Below are 23146 nucleotides of genomic sequence, written 5' to 3' on the forward strand. Positions count from 1 at the left end.
CCAAGAACCAGGACCAGGCCTGCTACTGGTGTGATGCTCAAAGAAGGGCATCACACCAGCATCAGGACGACTACCACTGCTCTATAAAGTGACCTACAGCTGACAACTTGTGTCCATATTTCTGACCAAATTGTGAGAAATAGATTCTGTGAGGGTGGCATGAAGGCCTGACAGCCTTTAGTGGGACCTGTACTCACATCTCCAACACCATGCAGGGTTTTTTTTTTTCTTTATGAAACGTATCCTTACATTAGATTAAGCACAGAACTGAAAAACACAAACGTCTGCAGGTTTTGGGCGGATACAATCTTGCAGAAATGAAACGTACATTATGTGCTGTTGAACGTCTTTTATTGATTGCAAAAATGTTTATTTACAAAGATGACAAAGGCTCTACTGTACATTAAATATGAACACATTTTTAAAAGTTAGATAATTCTTTTTATCGCAATACATACCGTCAATACAAAAAAACTGGCTCATTGATGCAACACCTGTCATTTGCTGTGATGGTGGCACACAGTATGCCAATAATGATCAGGAGAGACTGGAGGCTTGAGAGTTCTCAGCCATGGCTTAAAACTGAGGACATCTGTGATACGGGACAACATTCATTCAACAGCCTTTAAAAGCAACCAAAGAAAGCTGAGCTGAATCTGCTTCTGTACGATCACAGATCAACTTCCAATCCAGCCCCACCCCCTTAAACCGCCAAGGAATTAAACATTTTTTGCTGTTTTGTCCTGTTTTCATCCCAATAGAGATTTTTGAATTTTATATTCTCAAACCCGACAGAACATCAGCAAGTTTCCCAGTTCAAAAGAAAAAAAAAATACAGCAAATACGTTTCTTAAGTACTGTGTGCCATTTTCACAAAGTAAACATGCCTCAAAAGCTGTAATACAGAAAACTGAGATGACAGCAGCTCTTCCGACCTTTGCCGTCTCAGGCAGCACATAGGGCCAATGAGAAGTTTATTCATCCAAAAATTAAAAAAGAAAAAGCTGATACAGTATGAAGTCTTTATCTACAATACCACATTTAAAAACAACAACAAAAAAGATACTCAATAAAGCTTTCCAGTTTTCAGACCAAGTGTGCACTCATACACACCGCTTCCACTCAAAACCAACAAAAGCCAAACTTAAAAAAAAAAAAAAATTAAAAGTGCAATTTTGTACATTATATATGGCCCAGTGTAACGTAACCAGCTAATGGCTACTCTATGCTGCTCATTAAGCTAGAGAGAGAAGGTTGCCTTCAAAGCTTTCTGACCTTTATGAAGCCTGGTGACATGGTTTAAGCAGTAACAACGTCCAAAGAGGTAGCAGGTTGTACTAAACTGATAGATGAAACACTGTTTTTCCCCAGGAGACTGGGCTTCAAAGCCAGATGTGATTTTACTGCAGATTTTGTTTAGTTTTTAAATATTGTTTTCAGATTTGAGTCACAGTTTTATGCATTGAAAGTACTTGGTTATATCAAGGAACAAAACTACTTGGAAAAAGGTCATACTTCAGGTTTAAATACGCTCTTTCACAACTATAACCACACAATAGAAAGCAACGAAGGCAAACTTCTCTCCTGTGCTCTTATTGGCAGAGTGATTAAAATTTAAGGCATTATCAAAGTCTCCACACAGCAGGGACTGTCCAGCAAAAACAGTAACCATCCTTTCGTTCTCCTAAACAACAAACAAACGAGAAAACATCTGTTCCATATCAGTCCGCACTGGTCACCATGTCTGACAGAGCTTTAGTACCAGAAGTATTCTCTCAGTGGTCCAGGCTGTTCCCCAGCTTTTGCCCCTCCTGCAGAGCAGCCATAGCCAGCTTCAAGTGCTCCTTTAGACTCTGAATCTCTCGCTCATTTCGGCCCTTCATCCCACTCAGTTCCTCTTGCAACTCTCCATATCGCTTACAGGCCAGCTGTTTTTCCTGTGGAGCAGAGTGACAGAAAATCTCTCAGGCTATCTCAGTGACATCACATCCACTGTGAAGGGAAAAAAACAAAAAAACATCTTGCATGCATGTTTTAAACTAGCTAAATTACTCATGATCTGCATTTTCTATGACAATGTTGGCATTCACCTATAGACTGTACATCAAAGATGACAGTGCTCTTCAGACCTAAAAAGTCAATATGTCTTCTACAGAGCATGGCGATTCATTTAGTAAATTTTGGTCCTCATTTGAGTAAAGAAAAAAAAAAAAAAACCACCTTGGTACAAGTCGATCTGAGTAGGTACTAATGGTTGGAAACCTCTCGATGAGGGGGAAAGATTTGTACTCCCCAGAAAACCAACCAAAGTGGTTGGTAGCTGTTGCTAGGTGAAACTGGTCACAAAGAGGGTGCTGCCAAAAACCTCACTGAGATTGTTCTGAATGACAGCAGACTGCCGCAGTTGCCAAAAATGACAAGCCAAAAACTAACTTGTATTTGTAGACAAGTCACGGAGCAGCAGGGCGGAGATGCGCCCTGCTAACCCAGCTAGCATTTGATTAAAAGCTCTACCGTCTCATCTGAACACACCTTGTTTCAAAACACCAAAAAGGCAACAGCGAAAATCCAACACAATGGGAGGTCACAATAACTACTTGCATCTTTTATTTACAGCCTATTGGTAAATTCATGAAAAAAAAATCCACCCCTCAAACACACACACACACACACACACACACACACACACTCTACCATGTTAAGGAACTGCAGCTCATTTCTTAGACAGCTGATCTCTTTCTGCAAGTACTGTATCTCGTTGTCTTTCATCCTGAGTAGAACCTGGGAAAAAAACAAAAAAATAAAAAACACATATTGTGGGCGTTTCCTTTAAATGACAAAACAGCCTGCACTGTAATTTATGTAGTTGTAGATAAGGGCCGGAACACCACTGTCATTTACTTGAGAGGCCAAAACGGTCAGGCTGAAGCATATTCTTGAATATTTCTGCAAACATTGACAGATTACCGTAGAGTCCAACTCAAACTCTGCATTCTCCAGTTGAATTTGGAGAGGTTTGTACTGCTGACATGTTTGCTGTGACCCAAATGCATAAATCATGCTAGATAATCTGCAGCTGTTACAGTGAACTATATTCGCAGAGATTTATTTTTCACCCAAGGCCGAATGTACTGACGACAGAGAAATAGATTGTAGTGGAATTTACAGCTCGCTGGACTTTACTAAAGTAGTTTTTGCAAAGTCTAATCTTTGGCAATGTTCATTGTAAGCATCCACAATTTCAACAGTATAGATATGAGAGAAAATAATAAGTATAACAGGTACTCATTTGAATGCCTCATCTATGGCATCAGATTGACTACAAACAGGTATCTTTATGTAGCTGAGCACAACACACCCATAAAGCAGGCCATTTCTTAGGCTTGCTGTCAGTTATTGTTGTTCTTCTAAACTAATGCTGCAGCTCTCGGTGCAACTTGCAGATTTTCACAACCGTTTCACGCTGGTATTGCTTAAAAAAAAAAAAAAAAGTCCTAGCAGATACAGAAGTGCCTGGTATGCTTTCAGTTTCAGGTATACATTAAAGAGTTGTTACCTCTAGCTCGCAGGGCATCCTGTTTTTGTCCTCTGAGCCGTGATCTCTGATGGCAGATTGTATTCGTTTCATCTCCTCTGTCAAACGGGCCTTTAAGTCCTAAAGGAAAAAATTTGGCCTGTGTGATTTCAAGTAATGGCCGTTTGTTTGTAGAAATCTGCATACACATATTTAGTTGGGGGCTGTAAAGTGAATGCATCATTCTTCCCAGCTGAGTCTACTGCAGCTGACCCACCTGGTTCTCTTTCCTCAGTTGCTCCATGTCTCTCTCCTTGCGGCTGATTTCCCGTTCCCTCTCTGCGTTGTTCTGTTCAGCTCTGTTTAGCTCCAGACACTTCTGAGAGTAGCGCTCAGACAGTCCGGCCAGCTCTCTCTGCGAGGCCTGAGCTTCTGCCCTGCAGCAACACAAAGAAAACTGTGTTCACGTCGGGGCTTCGGTGAACCAAACCACTGATACAACAACTTCAATGCTGCCGTTTCACATCAAGTTTCTCTTTACTCTATTACACATCAGCAGCAGTTACACAAAACAATATATATTTCATATAAAAAAAATTAAAAAAAAAAAAAGAGTTGGACAACCCCTTTTTTCACATTATGAAAATATAACTAGAGTATAGTAGGATTCCTTCGTGGTGCTCTTTTTTTCTTCATGACTTGAGTATTTCCTCCTGTGGTTTTAAAACCTCTTTGCTACTTATAACCAATGACCACAAAAATAAGGAAGAGCATGCAGAGGTAAAAAATGCAGTGTAGGCAACATAGTTAAGCCCTAAAATGCAGGTTCCAGCTGCAGCCACTGAGACAGTCTGTGTCAAAGGCCTGCGACGCTTACAAAAGAAAACTAATCCATGACCAAATTCTTCCGCATTCCTTAAGCGCCTGACAGGACCAAGAGGCGGCTGTGGTAATGGCCTTACTTCAACGAGTCTGCAAATTCAAACTTTTATTTAACAGAATACCCTTTTATGGCCACGTAGCTCCCACTCAAAAGCAAAAGGACATGTTCACATAAATTACCAATGAAGGCCGAGCTAAAAGGAAGGGTGCAGTGGAAGTTTAAGCCGCTTTCTGATCGTTTAACAAGTAAACAGGTTATGTAATCATCCGTCACATCATCATTGTCTCCATAAGTATCAGTGTGACCCCAGTACATCTTTAAGTCACTGGCAAAATCTGATCTAAAGTTACGTACTGATGCAGAGCTCGCAGAGTCTGTGAGTCCACCGCGCCGCTGCTCAGCCTCTTCACTTTCTCAACTTCTCTTTCCAGCTCCTCTTTGTGTTTCTTCTTCAAAGCCTCCATCACTGAAACACAAACTCGAGTGTTACACAATGTTTTCTGTTGTAAGTGACATTATCACACCATAACTTTACTGAGAAGGGGAAAGTTATCAAGAAAGACTGAAAGCATGTTGAAAGCACGGTGAAAACATGTTTCACAGCCTTCAACTGCATTAAAACAGAAGGATGTATACAGGTAGACGTGGCATAATACAGTAGAAATCAATTCTACTAAGAACATTCACAGGCAGGCACTGCACATTATGTCTTTTACTACAAAAAATCATGGTCATTTATAGTAATGTCAGTAAAAGTTTAAATTAAACCTGTAAAAGTTTAGTTTAACAGCGGCTATTGCTTCAGAATTTAGCAGTTAATATGTGGCTGATGTGCTTTTTGACTGACCTCGCGCTGTGTCCTGGGCCTCCTGCAGCAGCAGCCTGTCCTTCTGGGCCTCCAGCTCCTTGACTTGGCGGTCGTGTTGCTTCTGCAGCTCTTCCAGGGCCTGCCGATGAGCACGCTCCATGGCCAACAGGCTGCGGCTGCAGGGTGCCTCAGGGCCACAGCCACCCCGCACACCACCTCCGCCGCCTTCCCCTCCCTTCCGCTGTAGTTGCTCGACCTGCTGCCTCAGTGACGCCACCTGAGAGAAGAAAAAGGCGGAGGTAAAGCCTACTGAAAGCTGGTGGAGAAAGCTGATCAATGTGCCATTTTACTGCAACACACATTTGAGTCATTTCTTTCCTACAGGCAGTCCAATGACACCAACACTTACTCCAGAGCTACCTTGGGCTTGACCTTTAACCCTATTCACTGCTGAATTTATGAAGTTGGTCTAACAGGGTTTAAGTTTAAGAAAAACCATTCAACTCTCTTTATATATAAACAAAACTGTAATTCAAGATTAAATATGCTGGGATTCTCTGTGCTTATAAATCATAGTAAGGTGTGTCAGGTATAGACAGCCTTAGGATTTGGAAATGCAAACGATTCAAAACAAAGTCCACATCACACACAGACCAAAAGCAGGCATGAGTTTCAGCAGTATTTTTCCAGTTTACTATCTGGGTCCTTCTCAATCCCACACCGTCCGTTTGAATCATGTGCTTCATCTTATTTAAGATGGAAAACACTGCTGAAAAGCATCCGAAAGCAGTGGAAAACGATAAGAAGTGTTTACTTCATCCATAGCGATGAAGAGTTAATTTGCATTTTATGTCATGTGCAAATTGGAAAATCATCTCCACGCACTACCTCCCTCTGCAGCGCCTCATTGGCTGTCTGGCCGGAAGCACGTGATCCCACTGATGGTAAGGAGCTCATCTCCTTTAAGGGCATCTGTTCAAACTCTGTCCACTTCTTCTCGATTTCCTCCTCCATGCGTAGCTTTTGGTTTGATCCGGTGCCCTTCCTGGACAGCACGGCATCCCACTGGCTGCTTGTGTTCTTCTCCTCCTGCCTTTGGCTGTGCTCTCTCCCCTGCCCCTCTCCTGCTTCTCTCTGACTGGCAAGACGAAGGCTAGAAGAGGCGGGAACAGGGGATAGCTCAACGTAGTCAAACCTACGATGAGAAGATGGGGTGGAGGCCGGGACTTCTGACTGAGCTTCACCATGGCGTGATGTCGGTCGACGAGAGGACAGCAAAACGCGATCGTGGGAGTTTTCCTTGTCGCTGTCGGGTAATCTAGAGAAGTTTAAAAGAAAATTAAAAAAAAAAAATTATACATAATGGAAAAAGAAAATCAATAAATCAAATTTAAATCAGCAGAGATTAATCAGGACTGAACATTGCTCTACAGCATGAACACTCACATGAACACAGCTGCTGGTGAGTCATTACACAAGCAGAACATTAATAATCCAAATAATTACGCTTTGACTCATTTTGAACCATCACAGCAGAAAGTGACTTGTCAGGTTGCTGGTACATGTACAGACTCTTGTGTGGTCAACAGAAAATGTCCAAGAATGTGATGCAAGCAACTCTTGAATTTAGTGTAAGCTAGCACTTCAGCCCAGCCTTCTTAGATGTTGCCCTTCAAGGCAAGAGGTTGTAAGCAACACTAAGAGTTTATTAGATGTTTAGCTTTTAAATAAATCCATTTTTATATGGTTACTATGACAAACACCTCCCACAAGTTGCTCAAGAACAAAGTACTTTTTGAAATGTCAAAATACTTCATGTTGGACAGTGTGTGGGAGACATTTTGGGTCTTTATGGAGTTTCTTTGTAAGTCTATCTGCCTGTGATCAGGCAGAACAGTGACAAGTTACAAGATATATGCATTCCTGTGGTTTGGCCATATGTATTCCCCAGAATACCACCTCTGTAAAAACGAGTGGAAGAAAGAGATTCTCTTTTTTGAAACTATCTAACTATTCTGATTCTAGGAGCCACCCCTGTGTGTCTAATCATAACTACATTTTGCCATAATTACACACAAACTTATAGTTCAAAACATTATTGTCCAGACTGTATGGCATGTTTTTACCTGATAATAAACACTCTTTTTATTTTAATGTTAATGTTAACATGTCTGCTCATAATTACTGTGTGATGTCAGGAGAGCTGCTGGGCCGAATACACTTCTTTAAAACCTCTATCCAGTTCCGCCTGATCCCAGCTGTCATGGCAGACAGCATGAATGCAGCCTCCCGTGTCTGAAACACAAAAGAAATATAGGTTATGGAAACAAAAAAGAAAAAGAAAAATTATGTAATAGGGTTGGGATGAGGAAAAACTGAAAGAGATATACAGAGAGAGAGGTGGAAGAGATACTGACAGAGATGTAAGACGTGATTAGTAAGAAAACACAGCAGGAACTGTTGAGCGGGTATGGAACTGATAAGGAAGATGAGAATGGGTGGATATAAAGATGAAAAACAGTCACAGTCTACAAAAGGTGCCAAAAACAGTCACCTGTATCTGAAACCCATAGTTCTTCTCCACATCAAACTCTGACACATTGACACAGGATTTTAGGTCAATCTCTCCATCCAAGTCATCTTTCTGTACATAAACCACAGGAACATGGTTTGCATACTTCTCTTACAATTTCATATTCTCATTATAAAAAAACAAAAAACAAAAACTAGACTGCATATAAAAGATGGACATAATCACTATAATGTCATGCACTGGTTGACCAAGTCCACTTTTAGGCCTCAAGCTGAGCATTTTCACAACCTTACAGGGGTGAACCTGACTGAAAAACCACAGCCCACCCATATGGCAGTGACATGTTGACCACCATGCATCACTTTTTGAGTCTAATGGAACCATATTTTAGAAAGAGGACATTATACTGTATTTAATGACACTTAAAACAAGTGAGCAGGACCATTAACCCTTTAGAAAAACATTTAATGAGGTCATAAATCAAGTGAGCAGTAGTGTCATTTCTATAGACTTCTATTTCCAGCCATATGATCGCCCAACTGCTGCAGAATGCAAGATTAAAGCAATTCTAACATTAGCTCTTCTTTTCTGACTAAGCTTTGTCCATCTTTTATACAGTCTGCATAAATAATGCAAGTTTGCTTCAATACATACCTCCTCTGCAGTGGAGTCCCTGTAATACTTGAGTCCTGCATCAGTCAGAACAAACCAATGCTTCTTCCACTAAAGAAACAAAGACTGAATTACTGGAAGCAGCAACTCTAAAAGGCCAAATATGTAGACAAGTAAAAAAGAAGATTTTCAGTCCTCTATGCAGTCCAGTTGAAAATTAAGTACTTCCTATTCGATAGCTTGTAGAACCACCTTTAGCAGGAACAATTCGAATAATTTTTTGTTTCACTTTATCAGTCTCTTACGTCTTTGTGGAGGAATTTGGCCCACTCTTCTTTACAACATTGCTTCCGTGCACTAAGGTTTGTGCACATTTTTTTATGCATAACTTTCTGAAGGTCCTGGCTTAGCTCTGAACCTTGACTGGGCAATATCAGCACCTTGATTCCTTCTTTTTCAGCCACTCTGTAGTACATTTGCTGCTGTGCTTGGGATCGTTGCACTGTTGCACGACCCAATTACATCCAAGCTTTAGCTGTCAGACAGGTGGTCTCATAAGTGACTGTAGAATACTTTGGTATGCATAAGAATTCATGACTGACGCAGGTGGCCAGGTCCTGTGGCTGTAAAATATGACCAAATCATCACACCTCCACCATCGTGCTTAACAGTTGGTCTGAGGTGTTTGCGCTGATGCGCTGAGTTTGGTTTTCTTCAAACATGTCGGTGTATATTAGGCCTAAACATCTCCACTTTGGTCTCGACTGTCCAAAGGACATTGCTCCAGACGTCTTGTAGTTTGTTCAGATCCAACTTTGTAAACCTACGTCTAGAGCAGAAAATTACCAAAACTTCTATTTTTTAGATACGCTCACACTTGCTGATGATCAATAAATCAAGGCAAACATTTGAATGGAAGCAATCAGGGTGTACTTAGTTTTTCACATGACTGCATATTCCTTTGAAAAGTCTTTTTCACATGGTTTGAAAACACAACAACATAACACGCCATCTAAGACTGTATCAGAATTATTATTATGTTCTATTTTTTTTTGCGCGAGCCTGGTCTGTAAAAGCTGAGACAAACACGAGCGGAACAGGAAGCCTGCATGTGTGAAGCGAGAAGCTCTCTCACCCACCCAAGCGTTTCATTCAAACAGAGGACACACCTGTTATGCCTCAAGCCACCAAGCTATTAACATGATAACAAAGATAATCTGCTGCTATCGCCTTACAAACAGCCTCTCTCATTAGGAACGAGTGATGCTGGGAAGAGGCTAGGAAAGGAGAAGGAGTGACAGGAGGATATGACTTGGCTGCACTTTACCTCCCCCCTCTCGTCCAGTTTTGACATCCATCCCTTTTTGAAGTTCAGGAGGTCGGGCTGTGAAGCAGAACAAAGTCAAAGTCGCCAAAGAAAATGCAACAAAAGTTCAACGCTTTTTAACGAAGGAAGAAAAAGTGAAAGTGAACAGAAACAGAAAGAACGAACTAGGGTGGACAAACCACACAACCCCATATTAAAGAGCGGGTAGCGTAGTATAATTACAACAACATTTATGTTATGAGCAGCAGCTACATCACTACAGGTTTATGTTATCATTGTACATAAAGACCAGAGACTCCTGCCTTATTTTGCCACAGAGGCCATAATTTGGTTTCCAGTGTGAAGAAGTGATAGGCCAAATCAGTTAAAGCAGTTTATATTATATTACATCCTCTACTGCTTTACATTTAACAAGATGGTAAAGCAGACAGTATTGAGCTCACTCAACAATCTATATACATCAACAGCACTGTGTTTACGTAACAGGGTGCTGCTCTATTGCACTGCAGCAGGTCTGCTTTAGCTTCAAACACGATGACAGGAAGAGGAAAACATGTGCTAGGTACCTCAAGATGAGGTGATCCCAGATTAGAAGATTAGCCAGCAGCTTCTTTTTTCTTCCTTTTTCCAAGCAATACACTCCTCACTTGGCTTATCTCTCACTCATCAACAAGTACATTCCTCGCTTTTTAAATCTGTCTGCATTTGTCAGCTCATCTCCAACTGGCATCTCGCTCCCCACGACTTTCCACTCTTTTTTTACTTTGTTCTTCTCCCATCTGTTTGCAAGTCTGTACGCTTAATATAATTTCTCTCGTCTGTCCTGTCATCTTTAACTACCCCTTTTCTGTATTTATGTTCCATTATGTACTTGCATTCTTGCAAGCCATGGTACCGCCCACTTTCTCTCTGTTTGAGCCAGTTAATATATGCCACTGATCTCCTTTAATCTAACAATGATACAGTCTGATGACTCCCAACAACAGAGTATAACAGGAATAATGTAGGGAGAAACCCCAGGTTTCCTTTTATTCTTAATTTAATTAAGTTGAGCTCTTTAACTGAGAAGCATTGTTGGGTGTAGACACACACACAGTCGAGCATCATATTTAGACCTTTGTTCACTGAGCTCTTTTAATGTATTTTACTTTTTTTCCCCCAGACTTATTTTTTCCCCACAGAGAGCATTTTGTTTTTTTAAATTCTGTTCCTCATTTAGGTGTAATTGCACCTTACTGTGCTATTTTCTCTGTTTATTTTATTGAGCTACTGTATTTAAGCTCTGTTGTTATAGGTTTTGTTTAAGAAAAACAATCGAACTAAACATGGCTTTAAATCCATAATGAACACTGATTGTATGCCTTGAAAAAACAAAAAAGACAAGTCTAAAATACAACAGAAAGTTATCTGTCAAACCTTATTACAAATTATTCACATCATGTCAAAACATGCCCATGAGCAGAAACAGGAAGCAGATGGTTGACGTAGAAAAACGGACACCTGTTAAGCAGTAAACCCTTATACTATCAGAACCGTGACCTTGCTTGAAAAGGTCATAAACTGAAGAAGGGAAAACAGTCAAATGAACAGACAACATCACTTCTTTTCATCTCCCGTTTCCTGTCACTATAAAGACGTATTGTCTGGTGAGCTTTGTCCTTAAGGTTAAACAGGTTTCACCTTTTTTTCTTATTGTTAATGAGAGTGTCCCGGTATACAGTACACTCATTCTAAGGCCAACTCCTAAATTACTATTGTTTGGACAGCCAGTACTTCTAGGTTATTAAAAAACACCTGCCAGCTTTGCCTGGCAGTGTCTGCCTGTTTGCAACCAGAGGACATGTGTCACAGCTGGCTATAAAAAAAAGGCACACACAGTTCAAGCTACAAGCTAGTGCCAGTTACTGTAAACAGTAGCAGTAGGGTAAAAGGGGAGGAAACTACACCACGCTTTGAAACCAGTGTCAAGTATTTCGTTTCGACAGCAGTTACTTTACTTGTTTTTCTCCATACGAACCACAAATAAAACTAAACGAATAAAAGTCACTTCTAAGCTAGCGGTAACTTCATGTACACACCCCTCGAAGTCAAACAAACGCTCGCCACATTAAAACTAGCTAGCTTTGTAAAGCTAATATACGTTAACATCTATGATAAACTAGCTAAACACTTTAACCCAACCGAGCCGAGTGAACGGCTAGCCGAGAGGCTTCGTTTGAAATGTAGAGGTTCAGGAAGACGTGACAAGCAGGAAAAACAAAGTGTTTTCAAAGTACAGCCGTACAGTGAAGGAGGGTGCCGCTTACCGTCATGATAACAGGATCCGGGGAGGGTGAGATAAAGACAAAAGTACTGTTACCGCACAAGCTTAATTAGCTATTTTTAAAAAAAATCACCTTACTTTATCGCAGGAAAAGTTAAGATGAAACCCCGCCATTCATACCCATGTTAACCCAATCAAGCGAACCGCCAGCGTCCCGAGCACGTACCCCGCCTCGTTAAGGGGAGAGTGCGTCCATGTCGCTGCACGCGGACGAGTTTTTCGCGTTTTAAAAACAACAGCAAAAACAATTTTTCAACTTTGTGACAAGTGGAGCGGAGCTAATGTAGCGCTTCAGCCCTGCTGCCTGTTTGCTCGCTGCTCTCGCTCTCTGTCTGTCTGTCACTTCCTGGGCGGGTCCGCGAAGATCTGTTCAGAAAACAAGCCTACCACCTACTCCGTCGCCCCCACCACCCCCAAAAAACTGCCTGGCTATGAAAAGGGGTCCGGGGAGCTCCTGCGGGGGAGAAAGTGGGGATCAATCTGAGTCTCCCTGGAATCTCCCATGGAAAATTTTACCCTCCTTATTGACTGAAGCCACACAGGTATTCCCAACAAGATAAGATATGGAGGGGGAAAAAAAGTCTGTCAATCTAAAGTCCTAGTCTGCAAATACAAAATCCTGACATTCCCTGGCTTAGACAAGCTTTCTCTTCTAAACTCTCAAAAAAGACTTGCCACATTTTCCCGTCTGAAAATCTCTTGCACATAAAGTGGCACCCCCACCCTCTACCAAAAGCCTCTCTTGTAGCTATTGGTTTCAGTTCAGGAATTTCAACACATGCCCCAGCAGACCACAATTGACAGAGTTCAGTCAGTGTTGTGAAATGACTGCAGGGTGTAGGTAAAAAAGATAGACACGCGACTGTCAGCTGTTAAAAGGAGAATTTAAAGAGTGTAGGAACAGACACACCAGCAACCTTAACCTTAAGCACCTAAAAAGCTTTTGCAGTTACAGACAGGAGCTGTGCAAACACTGGTAAATATGTGACAAAAAGGGATATTTAAATAGGCGGGACTGCAGTAAAATTAAAACAGCGGTTTTATTATGGTGAATCGCAAAATACATGTGGCACATGCAAGGCGTGCAAGTAAGCAAGACTAAATATTTTTGCTGTGTAAACATACCTGCATTTGTTCGGATCTGTGATAATAACCTTTCCAAGAACTGCCCTCATCCGCTGTGGGACTGCCCGATCTCTGGAAAAGAACAGCTTGTAGTTATTAACCAAATCAATACGGGACTGAGCAAACATGTCCCATCCATAGAGGTGTTTTGTTTTTAAACCTGATGTGTGGTATGTGGTAGATGAAGTTAGGCATTAACATATAAGGTAATATAATATATTAATAATATAATATAACAATAAATGCCATTGCAAGGTTTTATCAGTTCCTACACCCTTCTATACCATTTGCACTCTCTGTTCCCAGTCTGCCCTACTGCTTACTTTCAGATACCTAAATCAAGAAGCTAAAAAAAAAACGTGGGTTTCTTACATCCTTTAATTAACTGGCATGGGCCTGAGCCGGCCTACCTGTAATGAGGTGGAGGAGTGAGCTCGAGATAGATACCCACTGTGCCATTCTCTCTCAGTGTCTCCTGTATCTTCCCACTCTCTGGAGGGAAGCTTGCTCAAGGAGTGGCTGAAACAGCAGACAGGTTATTAGTGTCTCTAATTAATCCAGTTGAATGGAGTAGAAGAAGCAAAGCTGGCAAGAGATTATAGATCCTCCAAGAAAATGTTGGCGAGTAATCATACCACTCAACAAATGCTCAGTTTAACATATGCAGGTGTAACATGAGTCTGACCTGGCTGGCTTGAAGAGCTCCTGTCTTCGGACGGACTGCTGGTTCTGCAGCCTCCCCGCGTGGCTCGAGGCCTCGCTGTGATGGATCATTTTGACCTTCGGTACATCAGCTATCATGGCATACGCCTCCCTGTTCCGCCCTGTAGATCCCACAGAGAGCCGGCCTGACTCAGAGGACTCCATGGAGCTTTGCGAGGAGGTGTGCCTCTGCATTTGAATGGGAAGTGAAGGGCTCTCAGGATGACGGGAGGTCCTCTTGTCATTAGGAGAAGGGCAGCGGTCTTCGCGGATGTTTCTACCGACACTGGATCTGTTGCTGCTTGGGCTCCTTGGTCGTTCCAAGGTGACAGCAGTGGATCTGTTGCCACTTCCACCATGTCTAGAGGGCGAAGCAGCCCGAGATAACGAGGAGCTGCGGAGGGAATGAGTTGAATCTCGCCATGAGCGTGGTGAGCGATCAGAGTTGGATTTTGTGTCAGCGTGGGTGTTTTTTCTCTGAAAGAAATTACCAGAGTCTCCATTAATGGCACTTCTGAGGACTGAGTACCCCGGTGGATGACTGCTGTCTTTCCTAGAGGGGGAGGAGTTGCGGCTGTTTTGAGTCCTGCTGTTGAAGGAACTGCTAGTTTCTGTTTTGTGTGCCAAACGTTGGTCAGAAGCATCAAAAGTTCTCCTTAAAGATGACGAGCTGTATCTATCATGACTTCTGACTGAGCTGTTAAATTCAGACTTGTGCAGCAAAGGCTGAGTAGGAGTCTCGTAGCTTTTCCTCAAAGGGGGAGATTTATGACTTTCACGACTACGGCCATGTAATAAGCTACCGGTGTCTGTTTTCTTCAGCTGATACCTGCTGGGGGTGTCATAACCCCTCCTTCCAGGAGAGGAAGAACGGCTATCCCGACCTCGACTGCTCCTGGCAGGGCTTGATTCAGTCTTCCGCAGTATGGAATGACTTGGTGTATCATGACCTCTTTTAGATGGAGACGGATGGATGGGGACTTCTTGTTCTTGATCTTTCTGCCCATTTCTAACAGATGGGTTACGCAACAGAGCCTGGCTCTCAATATCATAACCTTCTCTTATCGGGGACCCACAGCGTGCGTGGTGACTGCGTCCATTTAGAGACATAACGGACTCAGATTTATGAAGTAGTGATTGGCTAGATGAACTGTAGGTCCTCCTTGGCGGTGAGGAGCTGCGACTGTCAGAAGTCCTTCTTGATGGAGATGAAGTCCTTCTGTTATACACACGTCCATGTGATAAACTAGTGCTGGTTTCAGTTTTGTGAAGAGGCATTTGGCTTGAACTGTTAAAGTCCTTCCTCTGCGGAGATGAGCTCCTGGAGTCGCCACCCCGACCACTTAAAGACCCATTTGCTTCCGTCTTTCGCAAGGTACTCCTAAAATCAGAAATCATGCTGGATTGGGATTTGACTGAACTGGCAAACGATTTGAAGTTTCTTGGCAGGGTTCCCGACTCAATACGTCGCCCATGTGTGCCTTGCAAGGAGCTTCTAGACCCCGGCTCCCTCCCTGAAGACCTCCCCCCACCGTCAAAGTTAGTCCTGCTGAGGGAAGCGAAGGATTCGCTGCGTCGGAATGTCGGGTTTCCACGTGAGGGAGAAGACGAGCGAGACTGCAGAGCCGAGCTTTGCCTCGGGGAGTTGTACGACCCCGACTGCTGATAGGAAGAGACGGGAGAAGAAGGGCTTACACGGCCGTATGAACTGCCGAAACCCTTTCGTCTGCTAGAGGCCAGCGACTCCGCTATTTTAAAGGGAGTAGGGCTCGGAGAGCGAGGGCCAACTTGTGCCTCGACTTCAACTGCAATTTCATATGGGTCAGGAGGAGGGATTTCCACATCCACGTCCTCATCCACAGCCTCTGGTATCGGCCTTTGAGAAGCCACACCAAGATTAGGATTTCTGAAGGGAACGATGTCTTTTGGCTCGACGTTCCTGTTGCTGAAGATGGGATGGCCTCGCTCGAAGTGGCGGAACGGGCTGTCATGGAGCGAACGGGCACCTGCTGCCCTCCCCAGCGAGAAATAGCCACTTTCGCGCTTCTCTCGCTCTTCTTTCAACCCTGGAAGAGAAGAAAATATTTTTTAAATAGGATGAAATAGAAAGACGCAATGGTAACAGAAATAGGAGAAGCAAAGGTCAAAGTTCAACCTCTGAGCAACTACCAGAGGTTTCCTGACACAAACCGAGCTATATTGTATTACTGATAATTGCTCTTGGACACTTCACCTGATGACAGCAAATAGTATTGCCAAGTAAATAACACCTCTGGCTGTAACTGGATATAGATTGGTCAATTGCAGCAAGTCACAAGTTTACTAAAGACTCAGTCGACCGCTGTACGGAGTATTTGTAAATATCTTTGGCGATTCTGCTACCTCTGTTTCTCTCTTTCTTATAATTTTTCTTTGGTTTATGAGTCTAATGTTCTAAGAAATTGATTCAGCAACACACAATGTCAGCCTACAAGTACCCGAATGTCTACTGAAGCTGTCTCTGCTCCGAGAGTCATCCATCCAAGCCCTTGGGTTGGGCCGGTGGGGTGGCGGGTCAAGCCGGGTCATATCGAGTTTGACCAGGTGGCGACGGATCGGTGGGTATTCGTCCTCTGCACTGGCTGAGCCACTGAACTCCTGGTAGTCGCTCTGCTCACGGCAGCTACGTGGAAGAGGAGATGGAAGAAGAATGACGAGAGCAGAGATGAACGAGGTGAGAGATCGGGAGTGGGGAGTGAAAAGCAAGAGAAGAAGTCAGAGAAAAGGAGAAAATTTGATCAGTTTAATAGACACGTCATAAAACTTAAGCCATTTTTCAGGTCAGAGAGCATGGTGAATGCAGGAAGATCAATATAAACTACAGTACGTTTTAAATCTAACTCCACAAACTCTCACACTACACTTTAGAGTCATTGAATTGCCATTGCAGCTCCTTTTATCATCACGATGCCTTCTTTCTTACCTGTCTGTGCTGTCGTCGTCAGCCTCGCAGATATAAAGCTCGCAGTCGGGGCTCAGGATGCACAAAGAGGGCTCCCCATAACCCAGATGAACTCCATTGACATCGCAGTAGCTGCTCACCACTGACAGACCATCAGAATCCTCCTGATAGGATGAGAGGGAAAGACATGGACAAATCACAATTTTGCGGCAAACTCCATCCCTCTATCTCTCCAAGTCACAAAAAGAGGAGAGGAAGTGATGCGCCTCCACCGGCACGTGAAGGTTCACTGAAAGTACACATCAGAGTGCATACATGACAAACCCTCTTCGTCTGGCTCCGGCTCCTGGAACAGCAGTTTTGATAATAGCGTCTGTCCCCTCTGTCCTCCCTGACAGACGCTCACATGTGCTGCTGTTCGATTAGGGTTACACCTCTGTAACCTGACCTGTCTCGTGGCTTTCCTCATTAATATTTCATCACTTTTTTTTTAACTCGTCCTCTGCATAAACTTTGCCGTCTCAAGGAATGATTGAAAACTGTCTGCAAATGCCAGAGAATGACAATCCCCAACACCTCCTAGGAATCTACAGGTAATATACTACGGGATCTAAAAGAAGCACAATCAGGTGTAAAATATGCACATAAACAGATTATTGCAAACGTTTCATAGAGGCATATCAAACAGAAGCTGGGGCACAGGTTTCTGCCGTTTCGAAACTGTCCAGAAACATGCCCATCCTCTCTGAACCCCCGTCTAATATTACAAGTCATTCCCAAGAGGGCAGTAAATGATCCAGCTTCATTCATTTTTAATAGAAGCCACTACTGCTACCCTGCTCCACACCATTGGCTCTTATTCTCCGTCTCTGATCTCTCTTTCATTTCCTCACAAGTAGTAAAGTTTCAGACATGATGGCATTTACTTTGTTTACATGTAAAGTTGAATGGGAAATTCTTAATTGGTCCTTTCTTTAACCAGAGAATCGAACTCTAGGGTTAAGTCAGGTGTACTTAAGTTTAAGAGTAATCAGTAGATTATTAAATTAAAGTTAAAGCAGTACAGCAGTGCCTTATTGATTCCTGCACCAGAACATCTGATCTCAGTGCTGCGCTGCCTTACTGCTTAGACCTGTGACCTCTAATGCATCTTCCTGCTGCTCTTCACATCCAGCTAATCCCATCACTCAGCGCACATTGAGTTCTCATTATCTCTTCCTGGTTACCTTGCTGCTGTTGCTGTGCACATCACCGTCCTGCTTGTCTCACCTTGCTGCTGGTGTCTCTTTCCTCCGCTTGGGAAGAAATCGGTGTTAACGCTTCTCCCTTTCTTGACCCAATCCCGGTTTTAGCCCCGGCTCCGGACTCGGCAGCAGATATCTGTTGCTGCGTGACCTCAGTGCTCTCCCCTGCACCGGCGTGCAGGTGCCTCTGGCGCAGGCAGTCGTGGCAGCGGGAGGGGTCGAAGATATTGGGCTGGAACTTGGGGCAGATGGGCTCATCGCCGGAGAGGGCCATGGTGAACGCAGAGGGAGAACCTGGATGTTCATTGCCTCCAACAGAGAAAACTGGGAAACCACAGCAGGAAATATGCAGAAATATTTATCTAACACTTGAGGAAGACATTAAAAAAAGACTGTCAAATTACAGAAGTGTTTCTGCACATTTAATCTAATTTGGTAATGTACAGAGCAAGCATGAGCCACTAATGCGTGATTGTGACACATTACTGTAAGGTGGTGTAAGCAGAGCAGCTGCAAACTAAAAAAGGGGTTTTTGTTTCAGGACGTGAGAACTGTTAAGATCACTGATAACTAACCGCACTCGCAGCTGATGAAATACAGTCCAGTCAGAGCAGTTCCACAGTACTACACACCACAAGACACATGCACTGTAACCAAGCAACTTCTACAAGCACCAGCGCCTCTGGTAATAGTCAACATGTCAATTAAGCCTTTAATAGTGTAAAACTGAGGATGGTAGAAATATATAAAAATGGTTTTGTTATGAAAAAGATTTAAAATTACCTGACAAGAGGGACTCCAGCCTTCAGCGTGTCATCATTAAGGATGAACTGCCCATCAGACCCCCATCAGGCACATGCCTCCTCTTCCCCATGCTCTCTGTCCTCCCGGCCTGCCAGACACTTGAATCAATCTGATTGGCTGCTCTGACAATGAGTGAAACTGCAGCATCTGTGCCATCCATGGCGGCTCTTAGCCGACACGGCTGAGACCCTGAAGCGCACACAAACCCCAGGACCAAGATGGAGCCAGTGGCTTATTGGTTCTCCTATTGAGCAGCTGTATTAAATATCATGGGCTTTAGAAAGCGAAATGAAACGCTCATGCTAGCGACAGCTGGCACACGCTGGCTCAGGTTAACGTAAATAAATAAACACCGGCGAGGTGGGGGTGTTTAACATATATTAAAGCCGCTGGCTGTTTATCGTTCTACATGAAACTGCTTGGTTCTCCTTTAGATCACACAAACACAGGTGATACTCAGCTAGGAGGAAATACAGAGCTAAGGGTTGGTTTCCTGATGTTCTCCAGAGGATGTTGACAACAGCATCAGGTTTCCTATTAAACAATAGAGCACAGTGGGACAAAATTCCTCACAGGGCACGCTGACATAATGTGACATATGACCGCAACATGAGATCATCAGAAATTATTCAAATTTACTTTAATCAAATTTGAGGTAAATACAGCACACTCAGTACACAATTAACAAATAATGGGAAGAAACAAAAAAAGTTGGAAAATGTACAAAACTGAGCACAAGATTTCACAGGGCAGGTAACTCCAACATCATCTTTATGCATACACGTATTCTGTTCGACACGTGAGCATAAACACAACCAAGTCCAGTTTGTTGAGCTGGCCTAACAAGAGCAGAAGTCCATTGTCAGGAGTTTCTTCCTCCCTTTATGCACTCCTTCAGTCCTGATGATGCACTTTCTTCCCGGTCTGTCTACGTCTCTGACGCTTGCTGGTCCTGCCGCCTTTGTTTCTACCCTCTGTGACACCAGGTCTCTTCTCTGTCAGACGCCCCCGTCCGCCTCGGCCTTCCTGCTTCCCTTTCCTCTTCCGCTTGCTGGTGTAAGTGCTGAGCTGCGTTGTAAGGGAGCGGATCCTGGAGTGATGAAAGAGCGAGAGAGAAAAATAAATAAACCAATCAGCTGGAGTTAGAGGGGCCAGGTAAGGTAGCTGTGTGTACTCTGGAGGTAGAGGAATGCAATTAGGGATGGGTATCGAAAACCGGTTCTTGTTGAGAACCGGTTCCCACTGTTTCAATTCCTTGGAATTGTTTGCCATTTTTGCAAACGATTCCCTTATTGATTCCAGTCGCCCCGAATGACGTCACCACGTTGCGGAGCGTCATTTACCTGGCAGGAAACACGGCGCCTTAGCGGCTCAAACGCTCAAAAGTTTGATTATACTTTACGAGAACAGATGACAACAGGGCAACTTGCAATACTTGCAAAGTAGATATTTCATTTAAGGGAGGAAACACTACGAATATGCAAAAGCATTTGCTCACAAAACACGCGATGACCTTAAATGAATGTCGTGTTTTTAATTCCGCTCCGGACTCGTGAATCTCAACCCAGCAGCAGCGGTGACGTTTGCGCGTCCTCTCCCGTTAATGCGGCAGGTAAATAGTCAACTAACAGTGCATATTATGTTAGCGCGATCTGCCTTATTACAAAACCTGCCATTACTGTGCATTTAGGTGACCATGATGAGAGAGACAGAGTCTGGCTGGCTCAGATGCTGGCAGTTCTCGCTGCAGTCTACTGGTAGCGTCTCCTTTCAGGCCAGAATAGACGAATGTCACTGAGCAGTGACTGAGTTTGTGGTCAAAGGCTTGAACCCATTTGCCACAGCAGATGCCCCCGATTTTCAGTAAGTGAATGTGTTTAATTGTAGGCAGGGACATTACTGGATATTCTTGTGTAATTGCTACTGAATAATTTATGTTATACTTTGTTATTGCTACAGATGAATATTTATTTTATTATTTTACATTTACAATTTTTTTTCCTGGGGACCCTGTGACACCCCATTGAAGAGCCGTAGGCTGGATCTCTTAAGATCTCACAGTTGGGTTTGTAAGGCCATGTTACTCCTAAATTTCTATCTTGTTCAAAGAGAAGATATAAAACAAAGTTCTAAGCAAATCGACCTCAGTGTTCTCCTTTTTAAAAAAAAAAAGAATCGAATCGTTAAACAGAATCGAAAATGGAATCGGACTCGTGAAAATCTTATCAATACCCATCCCTAAATGCAATGCAGCATAGTATTAAGATATTTCACGTGTAGATATTGTATTGATACAGGGACACCAAATATCAATGTTTTATTAAATACATTATACTCTGAGAATACTACAAACAGAACAACTCATCTCATCCACCAGCATCATCCTGACATGACATTAGCTGAGCAAATGAAATCAGCTCAAACGAAAAACCGTCCAACACTGGACACAAAGTCCAACGTTTTAATCTTAAAAGCAGGACACAACTGATCACAAGCTGCTCTCAATTAGAGATGTGATTAACAAACTGCTTACTTTTTGTTAAGTATTGGATTCCCAGCTTTTTTTGGCATTCCAACCATTTTCTCTTCCTCTTTCTCCCCCTCCACCTCATCGTCACGCTCCTCATTAGCCTTCAAAACAAGCATACTCAGTGTTAATGCAGTATTATTACCTTCAGTGTTATCTTCAAACTTAGAAGAACACACACATATAGCCTATTCAGATGATTACAGACCTTAATATTTACCTGGTTTGCTGCAGCTTTGAGAAGGCGAGCTCCTGTGAGGTCAAGATCACTGATGGTTGTCACGGTTACTGTGTGGTTGGGATGATCGTACTGCATAGACTCTGTTGTGCTGGTTATTGCATCTTCCAGATCATCTTCGCCTTCCTCTGCAATACAGGATCACATAAAGGGCAATGAAGCTACATGCACAGATTATGAGACATCAGTAAAATAACCAGAGCGCAAGTTTTCCTGTAAACTCACCGAGAGCTTCTGTCCTCTCCTTCAGCATCTTTATGTATTCCTTGTGTCTCTGTAAGGAGACAAACACATTTAATACATTGCCTATTTTCTCAACATGCTCAGGCGTTTAGCAAAAACAGGCTTTAAATCGGGGCTCTTTTCCATGAGGACTCACGTCTTCTCTGACTCTTATCTGCTCTTCCTTGATTTTCTTTCGAATTTCTTCTACTGCCGCTTTCCTCCTCTCCACCTTACGCTTGTGAAAGCCGGTAAGATATTCCCTGAGAGAGAAGCAGATTAAAGTCCAAAACCAAGATTTATTAAGCCAGACTTAGAAAGGTGTACTTTATTAAGGAGAACCTTTATAACTCAAACTGGAAGACTGGCTACAGTTAATTTATGAGGTTTACATTACCTAACAAAAAACTTTAGTCAAATAATAACATTTCTAGAAATTAACAATATTTATAAATGCAGGTATATGATAGTTTGAACACCATACACCATCAGCATTTTTAAATATGACGAGGAGAGTGGGAAGATGGGAAAGCCTCCACTTATTTGGTTAAAATCTTACACAAATTACACACATTTATTTCCAACAAGCTTCCCAAATAAAAACATTTACTAAAAGCTGGTACTAGTCCATGCTAATCAGCGCTAGTGCTATGATGCTAGCTAACATGTTGAAACAGTGTTTTCAGCGACGCGCTTTCAAACTCACTGTCTGTTTTTCTCGTCAAACGTTACGATGCATTTGTTCTCCCTCTTCTTCGATCCTGGCTTGAACTTAGCCTTTTTGGAGCCTTTGTTTTTAAAGTTTTTCATGTTGTGCACGTGAGTTCGCTAAGTTACTATACCGCACGTCTGTTATTTTTGTCCGGGGGGGAACACATACCACATGACCTCTACAGTTCCAACAGTTTGATAGCGGCGTTTTAGTTTTTTTTTTGGTTTTTTTTGTTTTTTTAATTACATACACACTTGAAATAAAATAAAATAAAATTAGCGTGGTGGCTAGAACTGTTGCTTCACAGCAAAAAGGTCCTGAATTTGCGTGTTCTCCCCGTGTCTTTCTGTGTTGTTTCCGGGTACTCTGCCACAGTTTGAAGACATGCAGTTAGTGGGGTTAGGTTAGGAGGCGATTCTAAATTGGTTGTGGGTATAAATGTGAGTTTCATATTTAAAAATGAACTGAACTGTTTCGATCTGTCCAAGTTGTACCCCACCTTTCGCCCTATAACGATAGATGGGATAACCTCCAGCCCCCCACGACCCTGAATTAGATACACGGAAGAAAATTAATGGATGGAATCAATCCATCAATCAATAAACATGTCAACAAACATTGCTTACCGGTT

The 23146-nt window shown here is 42.8% G+C and overlaps 2 protein-coding genes across 3 annotated transcripts; both read right to left on the bottom strand.

The window, feature by feature from the left end:
• Positions 1 to 335: 335 nt before the first annotated feature.
• On the bottom strand, positions 336 to 18286 carry LOC147332111 (TRIO and F-actin-binding protein-like). 2 transcript variants are annotated; one of them, XM_086288510.1, is made up of 17 exons: positions 18038 to 18286; positions 16790 to 16932; positions 16305 to 16489; positions 13811 to 15893; positions 13536 to 13644; positions 13126 to 13197; positions 9678 to 9734; positions 8393 to 8461; positions 7760 to 7849; positions 7391 to 7500; positions 6094 to 6523; positions 5245 to 5482; positions 4752 to 4863; positions 3792 to 3951; positions 3557 to 3655; positions 2695 to 2781; positions 336 to 1937 (listed from the first exon to the last, which is right to left on the bottom strand). In XM_086288510.1, exons 1-17 carry the CDS (start codon positions 18284 to 18286, stop codon positions 1776 to 1778), a joined length of 4455 nt encoding a protein of 1484 aa, XP_086144636.1. In that variant the 3' UTR covers positions 336 to 1775. The 2 variants fall into 2 exon arrangements, with proteins under 2 accessions (XP_086144636.1, XP_086144637.1); XM_086288511.1 differs by lacking the exons at positions 13126 to 13197; positions 13536 to 13644; positions 13811 to 15893; ... (1 more) ...; positions 16790 to 16932; positions 18038 to 18286 and adding an exon at positions 11984 to 12672.
• Positions 18287 to 19439: 1153 nt separating this feature from the next.
• nol12 (nucleolar protein 12) lies at positions 19440 to 22825 on the bottom strand. The gene is made up of 6 exons (XM_086290563.1): positions 22510 to 22825; positions 21961 to 22066; positions 21807 to 21855; positions 21564 to 21709; positions 21350 to 21447; positions 19440 to 19906 (listed from the first exon to the last, which is right to left on the bottom strand). The coding sequence occupies exons 1-6, from the start codon at positions 22611 to 22613 to the stop codon at positions 19711 to 19713; spliced, it is 699 nt and encodes a 232-aa protein (XP_086146689.1). The 5' UTR covers positions 22614 to 22825; the 3' UTR covers positions 19440 to 19710.
• Positions 22826 to 23146: the final 321 nt, after the last annotated feature.

This window comes from Aulonocara sp. 'chitande type north' Nkhata Bay, linkage group LG4 (assembly GCF_057382095.1).
Source record: "Aulonocara sp. 'chitande type north' Nkhata Bay isolate Kocher_YH1m ecotype deep benthic linkage group LG4, A_spYH_male_GT1.1, whole genome shotgun sequence".
Taxonomy (NCBI): Eukaryota; Metazoa; Chordata; class Actinopteri; order Cichliformes; family Cichlidae; genus Aulonocara; species Aulonocara sp. 'chitande type north' Nkhata Bay.